At 42.2% G+C, this 12,918-nt stretch overlaps 2 protein-coding genes across 2 annotated transcripts in view; one reads left to right on the top strand and one right to left on the bottom strand.

The window, feature by feature from the left end:
* Positions 1-1,027: 1,027 nt before the first annotated feature.
* Positions 1,028-6,281, top strand: crfb2 (cytokine receptor family member b2). Its single transcript, XM_010776015.1, has 4 exons — positions 1,028-1,155; positions 2,087-2,268; positions 4,175-4,323; positions 5,944-6,281. The coding sequence occupies exons 1-4, from the start codon at positions 1,028-1,030 to the stop codon at positions 6,250-6,252; spliced, it is 768 nt and encodes a 255-aa protein (XP_010774317.1). The 3' UTR covers positions 6,253-6,281.
* Positions 6,282-8,801: 2,520 nt separating this feature from the next.
* crfb1 (cytokine receptor family member b1) overlaps positions 8,802-12,918 on the bottom strand; it is a 14,063-nt gene continuing 9,946 nt past the window's right edge. Inside the window, exons 7-8 of the mRNA XM_010776014.1 lie at positions 12,699-12,829; positions 8,802-11,312 (exon numbers count right to left, since the gene is read on the bottom strand). Coding sequence (XP_010774316.1) covers positions 10,557-11,312; positions 12,699-12,829 — 887 coding nt within the window. The 3' untranslated portion in view covers positions 8,802-10,556. The remainder of the gene's footprint in view (positions 11,313-12,698; positions 12,830-12,918) is intronic.

Raw genomic sequence — 12,918 nt, 5'->3', positions numbered from 1 at the left:
GGGTCTTAAAAAAAGGTCTTAAAATGTATTAAATTTGACTTCAGGATTCCTGCATATACGCCTGTCTTATGAGCTTATGAGGTTAGCCCAGGATACAAGAGTTGGTCATTGCATCGAAACTCTTTGGACCTGTCCATATAGGTGCGCAAGGCACGAACTGGGCACAGCAAATTTGGCCGCTGTTCTTCAAAAGAACATAATGGTAGACATGAAAGGGTCTCGTCCCGATGGCGGAGGCTCTTGACAGTGAAGCGGGCACAGTGTCCGCACGAACCGGGGGTTTCGATAGCTTTCCGGGCATGTTCCAGCCCAAGGCAGGACGAGCAGACCTGGTGTGAGTCCGTGCTCGATATTATAAACCCGCACCCGCAAAGTCGAGCCTCAGAGCCTCCGTCTCCTCTGGTGTGAGGAAGAGAAGGGTCCATCCTGGATAGCTGGAGTGCCGACTTGGAGGGACGGAACAACAATTGGTATTTTACTGTTCAATAATCAAAACCCTTACCGTTAAAAAACGGCGGAGCAGAATCGAGTATTAACTGGTGTGTTAATATTCGAATCTGCGAAGCAACAACAACTGGTATGTTACTGTTCAATAATCAAAACCCTTACCGTTAAAAAATGGGGGGGCAGAATCGAGTATTAACTGGTGTGTTAATATTCAAATCTATGCGAAGCAAGTGTAGCCGGCAAGCGTCCGGCGACCGAAAGTTAGCTTAGAGTGGTTCAGTCTATGGACAGTTAAGCTAGCCAGGCTACTGATAATTTAGAGATGTGCTCCGAAGCGAGAAGAGGTGTTTGAATGACGCTGCGTCGTAGCGCAAGCTACTTAAAGGGTGGGTGGATTCCCTGACTCGGTCGTCAAGATCACCAGCCAATCAGGATTGGCGTAATGAGATTGATGCTTCTGAGGCATTCGCGGGGAGGCACATCCCATTGTGATACATTGAACGGAGTGTTATGAATGAGAACTGCTATACTGTATGTACGTCGTATATACATTTCATGCCCGTTTATTTGTATTACAGCTATGATTAAACTCCCCTCACCTGTCAACATAAACCTGACCTCAAGCCATTTCAAACACGAGTTGAGATGGGAGCCTGGACCAGGGACACCCACAGGAGTCTACTACCAAGTCGCTGTAATGACAGACAAGTGGGTTTCATTAATGTTTGTTATAGTTTATTGTATGTATACTAACTGTGAGTCTTTGTAGAATCAGCGGGTTGCAGGATTATTGATGCGTTCTGTTTGTGTTACAACAGAAAAGGATTACAGATGTTGGTCAGAGTTTGTACAAAGACACACACACAAAGAAGTTTGTGAAGAGACGTGTACTAAGATGCAGTTTGAAGTCATAATCCATTTAGTGTTCCAAGCAGGCTAGAATACATGTTTACGCTTAAACCATCAGGTCATACAATCATTCACAGTCCGAAATCAGCCAAATGTCACAGGTAGTGACATCAGGGTAGTTTTCTGTTCTTCTCCTTTTGTTTACAGCAGTCAGGGTACAGCTGGCTCTTTAACAGTTCAGTTTTATACATGTGTATTATGATTCAAATATTAAAACAAATGCTTTGTCATTTCTATTGGGACTAAAATGGATGGATGGAAGGAGGGAGGGATGGATGGATGGAGGGAGGGACGGATGGATGGATGGATGGATAGAGGGATGGATGGAGGGAGGGATGGATGGATGGATGGAGGGATGGATGGATATTTTATTCATCCGAAATTGGGAAATTAGTACAACAGGATAAGCAAGCAAGTAACCCTAAAGACATTATGAAAAATAAGGAGGAGAATTGATTTGAGTAGATTTATGGTCATTTAAAAAAACGTTTTTTTCAAACATCAGTCAATGCTGGAAGGTCGCACCAATGGTACTACTTACAAGATTATCTTAATAAAATATGGTTAGACTGAACGTGTAGGCGTCACATTATTGACCTTCATATGTTGACAATGACTTTTTTGCGGTGAGAAAGAATCACCAAAAGCTTCCTGCTGTCAACATTCAACAGTCAACAGTGGTGTCTTGTGGCCTCCTAACGTCTGCTCCTCCCCTCCTCTGGTCCTGCAGGGGGACTATCTGGGTGCCAGTTTCCGGCTGCCAGCATGTCCAGTCCCCTCTGGTGTGCAACCTGACAGAGGCCTTCCCCGTCCGGGATCAGCTGTACTTCACCAGCATCTCAGCACTGTTGGACTCACAGCCAGGAAAAGTCACCGTTGTCATACACCCTGGATTTGAGCCCATCAAAAACAGTAAGTTGCAACGCCCTGAATTTAGATGTTGAATTAAAGGACTAATAATGGAGATGGCGTCTAGAGATGCCTCTTCCTTTCTTCCTGCCACCCCATCTTGTTCTCTCCATTTGAACTTCTGTTTCTCTTCCTTTGAAGCAGAGAATATCAGCCCATTGCATTTCCTTTTTCGCTTTTTCTTCTTTATGACCTTGGTTGTGGCATTCCTGAACCGACTTGTTAAGTTCTTTGGATTTTTCATGTCCTTTGATATATTCCTCCGCTACTAATAAGTTATAAATACGTTTTAGCTACAGGTTCCTCTAATTGGAAGACTGACTAAATAAATCAGGAATGTGTTTTGCTCTTTCGGTACAAAAGCTTGCATTTTCAATTTGGACAGCGTTAACATGCAACACACCAAAATAACAATAACAAATACATTAAGGCTGCATCTACACGGAGACGAAACGGAGAATGAACCGAATTCGATATCAAAAACGTCTTCCGTCCACATGGTATCGGCTCAATAAACTTGTCCGTCCACACAAGACCGCTCGACCCGCTGGAGACGCTGTAGTACATATGCCGGGCCTGTAAGTGGCGCTGTACTTCCGCCACAAAATACACCAAAAGCAGCAAGCATGGTTGCCTGGTTGTCCTGGTTGCCCTTCTGTTTATTCTCCGCGGTGGATTTAGCAACATGTAGTTCATGTAGTTCTCCATGTCCACTTGTTGCTGATGGTTGTGGTAGAGGAGCTGTAAATGTTCCACTAACATGACCATGCTACAGCAGTGAGCAGCAGAGATGGGGAGAGGCAGGGCTCTGGCTGTTTCGGCGGCCTCTGTTTCTCTTTTTCTCCCTCCCCGAGGCGAGCGTGTGCTCCTGCTGTAAAAGGCAGGTGCACTGCACCCACTGCCACTAACTCTGAGCCTGGCTCCCGAGCAGGACGTGCTCCCCGGTAGTCCACCAGCAGATGAAAAACACCCACCTCTCCGCCTCTTCCAAGGGACGAGGGAACCGTGCAGGGGGTGTGATGGAGGCTCCTGCTGGGTGCACTGTCCTGCGAGATACCGGGACCTAGCTCGAAACACTCGGAACACTGTTGTTGTTGTTGGCAAAACACATCAGCAATGACGCGGGGGTGAACAGGAGAGGTGGGGAGAGGCGGGCTATGGCGTATAGGGCGTACACACGGAGCCGTTTGACCCCCCAGAGCGTTCCGTTCGCAGACCTACCCACCTTGGGACCCATTACCGTTTGAGGGCTCCGTTTCCTTGGTTCTGTTACGGCCTCGTGTGGACGAACCTTCCATACGATAGAGAACTGTAGCAGATACAACCTGTTTCGTCTCCGTGTGGACTAAAACACAGTTCATTCGTGATTATTTGTTGATAAAACGACAATTTAACCTGTGTTGTTTTCCAATTTCATGTTCAAATGTGTGTGGGTGTGTATCCCCAGTAAGCTCAGTAAGGTCCTTCAGTTAGCCTACTGTTACAGACCTGCTGCAGTTCAGCACACACTGAATATACCATTTAATTTTTGAATACTTTGACTACAGAATGTCGGGCATTGTTTGCTGACAACATAAAACCAGCAACATGTATCTTTGCTGAGAGTATGGAACTGGGTTTTACTAAATAATGCTCCTCATATAACACTTACAGCTCTGGATATCTCACTTATTGCAAGTTATATTACTGAAAATGAGATACAAAACAAGCTTTACCCCCTGCACTTATTTAATTTATGCTGCTCTGTTGAAGTGTTTCACTGAGACTTGTACGGAGTCAGAAGAGGAAATTGCCCTTTCACAAATATGTGGAAATGTTTATAATGGCGATCTTCCCCTTTTTTTTCTATCAGCTAATGAAAACTTCATGATGGTCATATTAGTTTTGTCCCTGTGTCTGTGTTCTCCAGCTGCCCTGGACCTGCCCCTGCTGACTGTGACGCCCTGTGGCCAGGATCTGTGTGTGGACCCCCGGCCCCCCGTGGAGCACCTCAGGGCCTTCTATGATAATCTGCATTACCAACTCAGGATCCAGAGCAACAATGCAAACAACGCACAGGTACTGCATATAGACTCACATACAGTGTGAAGGGGCGGGACTTTACCCACAAATCTCTAAGTGGTAGACCAATCACCACAGAGCCGGCCAGCTAACCCATCAGAGCAGACTGTGCTCTGGTTTCAGACAGAGGGTGAAAACAGTTGCTGCAGCAATAATGGGTGCTGGATGAAATGTACAGAGTAGTAACAAGGACAGATAAGCATTTTATTGCTACTGTGTGATGTTTCGAAAGCTAATGCTCACATTTATAAATGTCATCTGAGGACATATTTAGGTTTTTGCGGGTGCTATAATGAAATGTAATGAAAACAGGTAGTGTACTTTAACATTTAACCTGTTGATAGATTAAAGTTAACAGGTATAGAATTGGACCAAAATGATGCATTTCACAGAAAACATCACCCCCAAGAGGACCAATTGTATATCAATTACTCCTCCCATATTACCTTGAACTCTTGAAGAATGCTTTGTTTTTCACAAATGCCTCCACGGTGAATGTGAAATTGAAACCACACTAAAAAGTATTGCTTGATCAAAACATACATATTCAACTCTGCATGAACAGGCCAACTACTGATGCTATGATTCCAACTTCTGTGAATAAAACGTTTTCAATGTGGTCGTGAAATCTTAAGGTTTTAATTCTTTGTTCAGCTTCGATATAAGATAAGATAAGATAGTACTTTATTGATCCCAACTTGGGAGTTTCTTGCGTTGTAGCAGCATAAAAAAGACATGGCATTGTACAAAAAAAATTCAAAGAAATAAACAAGAAAGTATCAAATATACATTTTGAAGGCCTGGGCAATATATCAGTGCTATATTAATATTGTGATATGAGACCAGATATGTTCTTAGATTTAGGATAATGTATGTGTTGTATTCTCCTGGTTTTAAAGGCTGCATTAAGTAAGGGATAATGTGCAGCGAGGCGGTCATTATGGGGAAAAGAACACCCCACGCCTTGCTGCACATAATCCCTCTTATAACACGGCCACATACTAAACAAACTAACAACTCGACTCCCAATATTAATCTAAATGATTTTATTGACTTAAAAATGATCCTATTACTTCCGCTAAGAAAAAAAACCTCCGTTCCACGGCGCACAAACGGCTGGGACAACAACAAGTTTACGGCAGCACTGTCCAAGTGTGTTCACAGTTTCTGATCCACTAACAAGTCCTTATACTGCAGAGCCCATACCGTGTTCCTGTTAGTGTTGGCTGTGATGCAAGTCAAATGTCAGACTTGAGCTGACCAATAAAGTATTATCGTATCTTATTCACTTCCTGTCTGTCTTCTTCTGTTCATTTATCTGACGTCCAGCACTTTAACCTCTTTTCCTTTCTCTTTCTTGATCTTCCTTAGCAACGGTCATTATAGTCCTTGACAGCGTTCTGTAGTAGGGTATTAACAATGTGTCACATGTTCTGAATTAACCAATAAGAATTGAGTTTACAATCAAGCCTTGTAATAAAGCAGATTGATATTTCCCGAATTTACCAGACAGTTTTAGCTGCTCTATTTGCCATTACCTGCTTATCCAATTACTTTTTTTATTTTGAGAAAGCAGTAGTTTTGTCTTGTTCTAACGTGGCGTCTCTTTCTGTGCAGTCATTTATGGACAGCCGGTCTCTGGAACGAGTGATTCTGAAGAATCTGGCCTCTGGCAGACAATACTGTGTGTCAGTCCGTATCTCTCACGTTTGGGAGCGCAGGAAGTCCAACTACAGCCAGCCTGTGTGTGCTTTCACCCCCGCCCACTACACTGCAGGTACAGCTCTCTGTGTTCGGGTGCACAGCCCCACTATTCTGTTCTCCATGTATCACAACATGTTATTGTTCTACAGTGGGATTATTTTCCAAAGTCCTTATGACTGCTGCTTCATATGTTCTCTGTCCCCATGGCGTCCACATCAATAAAGAGTTGTTAGAAAAGCTTTCTCTGACTAGAGTGGTGCAGTAATGAGTCTTAAAACTGGCATTTTACCACTTCCAGTTCCCTTGTCTCAAAGTAAATGGTTTGTGTTGGGTTTCCCCTTTCCAGAAGTGTGTTATACAGGTTTTTGTGCATGTAAATGGTCTACAAAGGCTTAAATCCCTGTATCTTTGTTTACTTCTTGAACATAGTGACATCATGTAACACTCACACCTCTATTAGCTAGCTTTTCATCACATTGTACGTGATAGGCTAAGGGACGGGACAGCTCTAAGAAGTTGACCAACCACGACAGAGCCTGCCAGCTAACCAATCAGAGCAGACTGGGCTCTGGTTTCAGACAGAGGGTGAAAAGAGGTGCTNGCAATACCGCTTCAGTTGCGCCACTTATGTGACAGACAAGAAGAGTATGTGACAGACAAGAGTAGTCCATTCTAATGTGTAACACTTAATGTGGAGAAAGAGATCTTTCTCCACATTAAGTGTTACACATTAGAATGGACTACTCTTGTCTGTCACATACTCTTCTTGTCTGTCACATAAGTGGCGCAACTGAAGCGGTATTGCGCTAAAGGGAAATTATTTTGACCGGACATTTTGACCGAAGAGATTTAGATTTGCTTGCTAACGGGAACTCTGACGTCGCCATTGTGTGTGCTTCGCGGATGCACTCGGCTGCTCGGGTCTGCTCGGTCAGCTTCTGGATGAGGAGGCATTCCTTCGACCAATAACAGGGGCCATAATAGCGTAAATAATCTTTGTTTTGGCAGTTATAGCTGCATGTAATGTTTTCTACTTTTTTACATCTGGGAAGGCATTTGCCTTCATCAGATGGAAAGTGTCTTGACAAACAACTTAAGTATTTATTATAGCTATGCAGGGCATGCAAGCGAGCAAACACAAACAAGTGAAATGAAGAATACAATTGAAATTGAAATATTGTGGTGGTTCATCTTATAATTCAGTCTAGAGAATGCACCAGACAGCATCTAAGACCTGCAAAAATCTAAATGTTCTAGGGGGAGGCCCCCCAAACCCTTCGTGCGTCATTTCGTCCGCGCGCATTTTTCAGGGCAATTTCTATTGGGCTCAGGGCCATCTGTAAATTAGCTTAGATGGCCCACAGGGCCATCTCCCAAAATCCTTAATGTCATGCACTGAGAGGTGCTTATTTTTTAATGACGCTGCGTTGTAGCGCAAGCTACTTAAAGGGTGGGTGGATTCCCTGACGTGGTTTTCAAGATCACCAGCCAATCAGGATTGGCGTAATGAGATTGATGCTTCTGAGGCATTCGCGGGGAGGCGCATCCGCCCATAGTGAGACATCTCACTTCATGTTACTCTGAGAACTGGGGTTACGTTAGTAACCTATCGATTCATATGTAAAATGCACCTCAAATATACATACTAAGTGTTGGCATTAAAAAATACGTTATTAAAGCTATTCGATTTGTTAACAACTTAATCTACACTTTCTGTGTTATCCAGAGATTTATTAAAGGTGAACTCCACAATCGTATCAAAGTCTGTCAACAGCATATAATTATACATAATACAATATAATATATATGGTAGTAAAATGTACCATTTAATAATGCATGACCCAAAACTCGAATTAAAGCTGGCTCGCATGTCAAACATCTCACAAACTGTACTAAACCATGTGTCCTCACCTGGCAGCACGTGAGACAGCAGCACGCGAGGCAGCAGCGCGAGCATCCACAGGAGAGCGGTCATGCTGCCCACCCCAGCCACAACTCTGCTGCATTTACTTTCATATTAACATCTGTCAGAACAAAACTGCAGTTACTACAGCAGCCTTTTAGTCAAATATATCATAATCGTGTTGTTAATACAATTATCTGAACTTGCTTAGGACAAAATTGTCTGAGAAATGATAATGTGATGACTATCAGGTGGGTAGCAAAATATTTTCTATTTCACACTGACAACATGTGCAGTTAACATTAGACTTACCGTAAATAACACTAGTTACAATTTAATGTTACATTTTCACATCACGCCAGGTTACTGTTATACCAGTTTACTTTCATATCGAAACGTCACTGTGAGTTCAAAAATGCTTTCATATTGCCTTTGTACCGGCTTAGTTAGCTTATATACACACAGTTTAACGTCCCCTTATTTACAAATGAATGAATTCTTAAAACATATAACGCTATCTTGTTCAATGTAACTGAGTTGGTCTTATTTATGTTTTTCTCAATGCAGCCCCTAGCCGGAAATGTATTTATCGTTAGCTTACTTTAGCTAACTCATGGACTAGCAATGATTGTATCAGCATGTAGCGATCTAAAGGTTTTAGAAGAGTAGTAAGGTCACAGCTACAAACTGTTCTTAACATAGTTAGATATTACAGTTACCTGTCCTGAGAACGTATTTCTCCAGCTTTGACAGACATCGGTGTGGTGGACGCATACACACTGCAGCTGGTCATGCTGCCTTCAGGAACTCGAGTTCAGTTTGCCACACTGACAGGATACCTTCGAAATAGTCACACAAAACAATAATAAAGCGTTTTCAAAAATTCCTTTAATTGGAAGAATGAATAAATACATCAGGAATGTTCTTTGTTATTTCAGTACAAAAGTTGGCATTTTAATTGGACAGCGATAACATGCAACGTAAAGTGAGGACAAAAATAACGATAACGAATAAAAAAGATAAACAGCATTCACTCTCAGGTGGTGATAAGACTACATCTTCTCTTAGATACGTGATAATGCTACATCTTAAGTTATGTTATTTCCCCCCAATGTATTGTAAAACACACAATAAAAAAATGTTACTTGCAACTTTACTTTGCTTCTAGAGGTGAATTGAATTTGTCCGTCGTTACGTGAACGTAACATCTGACGAGGCTGTTGATAGGAAATCACGTGACCTAGAAGAAGTAAAATCATAGGACTGCTGTTTGTGTACCTTTTTCAACTTGTTTTTAAAGCATGGAGTCAAGAATTATATTCTAGAATGACGCATCAGTGGTCTGAAACATTAATCTATAAACACACGCATGCAATATCAATGTGAGAACAGAACACACATGGTTTTACAGAACATTCCCATTTAACTTCACAACATTATTTTTTGCTGGTGTCTTTCCAGCTGCCTGATCAATCCTTCATTAGGCTGTGTTCCAATCCAATACCACATACTCATTTTATACAGTGAATACTAGGCCTAAATACCAAATATTGCAGCTTATTTAGTTATTAGCATACAATAACATCAACATACTTATACAAAACATTTTTTAAAAGATGTGCACCAACTATTCATTTTCAAACTGCGACTTTGGAATAGAGTGTATTGCCCACAGCATGAGTCCTTTTCTAGTCTTTGCAACCACTCAAAGTCCATTACAACACAAGCCAGCATCCACCCATGCACACACACATTCATACACTGGTGCATGATTGAAGAGTTGAGTTTTAATGAGGGATTGAAAGTTGGCCTTTTGAACAAAACAAAATCAAGGTTTAAATGATAAGTTTGAGGACAATTCCAATGATGTGCTTCAGTTTCAGAGTTGTGGTAATGTTCATGCTGGTTCAGTGACACAGTGCCATACGGGGACAAGTCCAAATGTCTATTTAACTTCAGCTTATGTGAGGTATCTTTTTATGTTGACTTTTCGGGAAGTTTTATATCCATAGGTGGGATGTATCGAAGCTCTCAGTAAAGTTACATATTTTTTACTTAGATGTTTACAAGAACAACTCGCTTTCAAAATCAGACCAATGCCGCAGGAGAGCTGTATGGATGTGTAACTGTATGGATGTGTAACTGAAGTGTTGTGTCTGGCCAAAAGGCCAGACACAACACTTCAGTTACCTCAAATAAAAGGAATGCACTTAATGACCATTAACAGGGTGTGATTTGCTAGGTGGATTTCTCCTTCTGGTCTTCAATTGAAATATATCGAAGTAAAGCTCTGCAACAGGAGAACAGTCTATTGTGCAAACAACAATAACATCAGAAATGGTCCACTGTTGCTCTGATGTGACATTAGAGATGACACCACAATGATGCTGTTTCTATTGGCCCTGAGCCATGGAGCAGAGGAGCTTCCCTGCCCATAGATGTACAGACACGTGTGTAAGAGGCACGACACACCACAGATGACCTTATCCTCAGTAAAGCAGAAAAAAAATCACTAGTTAAGCTCAAGTTGTACTATACTATATATTATTCTTTGAATGTCACTTTAAAAGCTGCAAGAAATAGCCTTGTTCAGGCCCCATTTCACAAACAGCACAACACATCATTAGTGCTGCATGTATCCACAGAATTCCTCCTCCTCCTCTTCATCTTCCTCCTCTTCTTCTTTTGTCTCTTCATGCTGCATCTCACCATCACAGGTGTTGAGACAGCTAGAGAAAGTGTCCGCAAGTGTGCCTTCAGTAATGTCTTCTTGTGTGGGTAGCAATAATGCCACGGCTGTCTGATCATCTGACTCAGTTTGTGAGTGTGTGAGCAGGAGAGGCTCCAGATCAGAAAGTTGCAAAAGGTCTGTGGGAGAATCTCTTGTGTTGTGCTCCTCTTCCTCGCATACAGCCAGCGCAGCAAGGGTGACTGAGAACAGATTGATATTCCCTGAGCTCTCACACACCTGCTCCTCCTCCACCTCACCTGTCATTGTTCCATCAGACAGGAAAGCTCCTTCAGCTTTGGGCTCATCTTCATCAAGCCCCCCCACATGTGGTGCCTCAATCTCCAGCACTATGTCCGGTACCTGCGTCCCCCCCGTCAAACTGCCAGAGCCCCCTGACGCAGACACCTTGCTGTTTCCCGACACATCAACAGAGTCCTGGCAGGAATTTTCCCCCGAGGAAAATCCTCTATTCATGTACATCTTTCCCTCTTCGTCTTCATCCTCGTCACTCGAGTCAGCGCCCCTGGTGGCGGGTTGTGGAGTTGTGGCATTGTAGGGCTTCTTCGGTCTCTCCCTCCCTGCACTAACGGAGATATTGTCAGGGATTGTCCTCTCCGGTGTCAGGGTGTAGCCTTGGCTCTGAGCCTCCTAGGGTAGCAAAGAGGGAGAGAAGAGATATTTATTACAGTGTAATAGATATGTCAACTTAGAAATGCACCATCCCCAGGAATCATCTATTCAACATAATGTAATAATGGTGCCAAAGGGAGCCAAGACAGCAAATGTTCTGTGTGAAACATGATGGTTAAGTTGAAGCTACGGTATCTACTGTAAGTGTCAGTCTTGTTAAAGCTGATTTTTGGAATGGCTGTAGTGGCCAAACGGTGGTACTACAGCATCCAAGACGTCATTTTGGTCATACAAAAACGTTTTCCCGTTGACTTACATTTTCAATGAGATAAATTAACTATCCAGTAAGAACACTTTTACAACCCTATTTTAAATCATTGGGGCTGTAAATGTTGCTAATGCACTAAAAGAAGATGGGATGAAGCTTTAATGGAAAAAAAGACATTGGTGCACATAAATATCAGATGCTGTTTGAATAGCTCTTTGTTTGAAGCATACTGACTTCAAAGTACAGTTAGAGAGAATGGAATAGTTAAAGCACCATGTGTTGTCATTTTTGGGGATCTATTGGCATAAATAGAATGAAATATTCAGAGATATGTTCTTATTAGTTTATAATCGCTGTAGACTAAACACTAGAAGTGGACGTTGTCAGCGTGAGGTAACCCCTTAGTTTGTAGGCTTCTGTTTGGAGGCCTTGATGGTCGCCCTCTGTGTTTTTTGGCCGAACCATTGTGGTTTTGTAATACCAGAAGTGACATGAGAGGGCGGATCAAAAAACACCCATAAGCTGAAAAAGACAGATAAGAAAACTTGAAAATTGAACCACAAAATAGTGTAATTGTCTTCTTTTGAAACCAGTGAAGTTTAAGGCACTTGTCTTGGGCTTCTATTTCAGAACCAAAGTTGAAAGTGGCTGCTTTATATAACATGGGAAACTGAGGATTGAAGTGGTTTGCTTCCTAAAACATTTGGAAGATGAAGAGTTTATCAAACTAATGCCCAAGCAAGAAAAGGGTGGAGACATTTTCCCTGGAGAAAAGCCTTGAGTGCTGTCTGTTCTCTTCTTTCGATTAAATAACTCTCCAGTTCTGATCTAATTCACAGCATACACGCACCTAGAGAGGACCTTACACATGTTGAAGTTGTTTTTACCTTAAGGCAACTGTAGGTTTTCTGACACGCTTGGAAAGGGACTAAAGGGGTATTTATTTAGCATCTGCAACTTCACTTTCCAATAAATAATTTTCATTGTTCCTTTAAGGGTTCATTTGCCTACTTAGAAGCATGTTTCGACCTGTTGTTAAAAGTGTATAATGAAAATAAAGAACTTCAATGGGATGGATGGATTGACGGACAGATAGACAGACGGATATATATATATACAGTATATATATTTCTTACAATAAGTGCTCTAGGTAGAGTTGCCTTCAGTTTACAGAGGAATCCAGTGTAGTAGAGGCCAAACATGGAGGTCATCACAACACCAATACCAACAATCAGAACGGCAGCAACTATACCTAAAACAACAGGGTCTGAACACACACACACACACACACACACACACACACACACACACACACACACACACACACACACACACACACACACTAACTACTAACTA

This window comes from Notothenia coriiceps, unplaced genomic scaffold (genome assembly GCF_000735185.1).
Source record: "Notothenia coriiceps isolate Sejong01 unplaced genomic scaffold, NC01 NC01_scaffold00016672, whole genome shotgun sequence".
Taxonomy (NCBI): Eukaryota; Metazoa; Chordata; class Actinopteri; order Perciformes; family Nototheniidae; genus Notothenia; species Notothenia coriiceps.
Note: the sequence above shows the minus strand (reverse complement) of the source record. Positions and strands in the feature narration are given on the sequence as shown.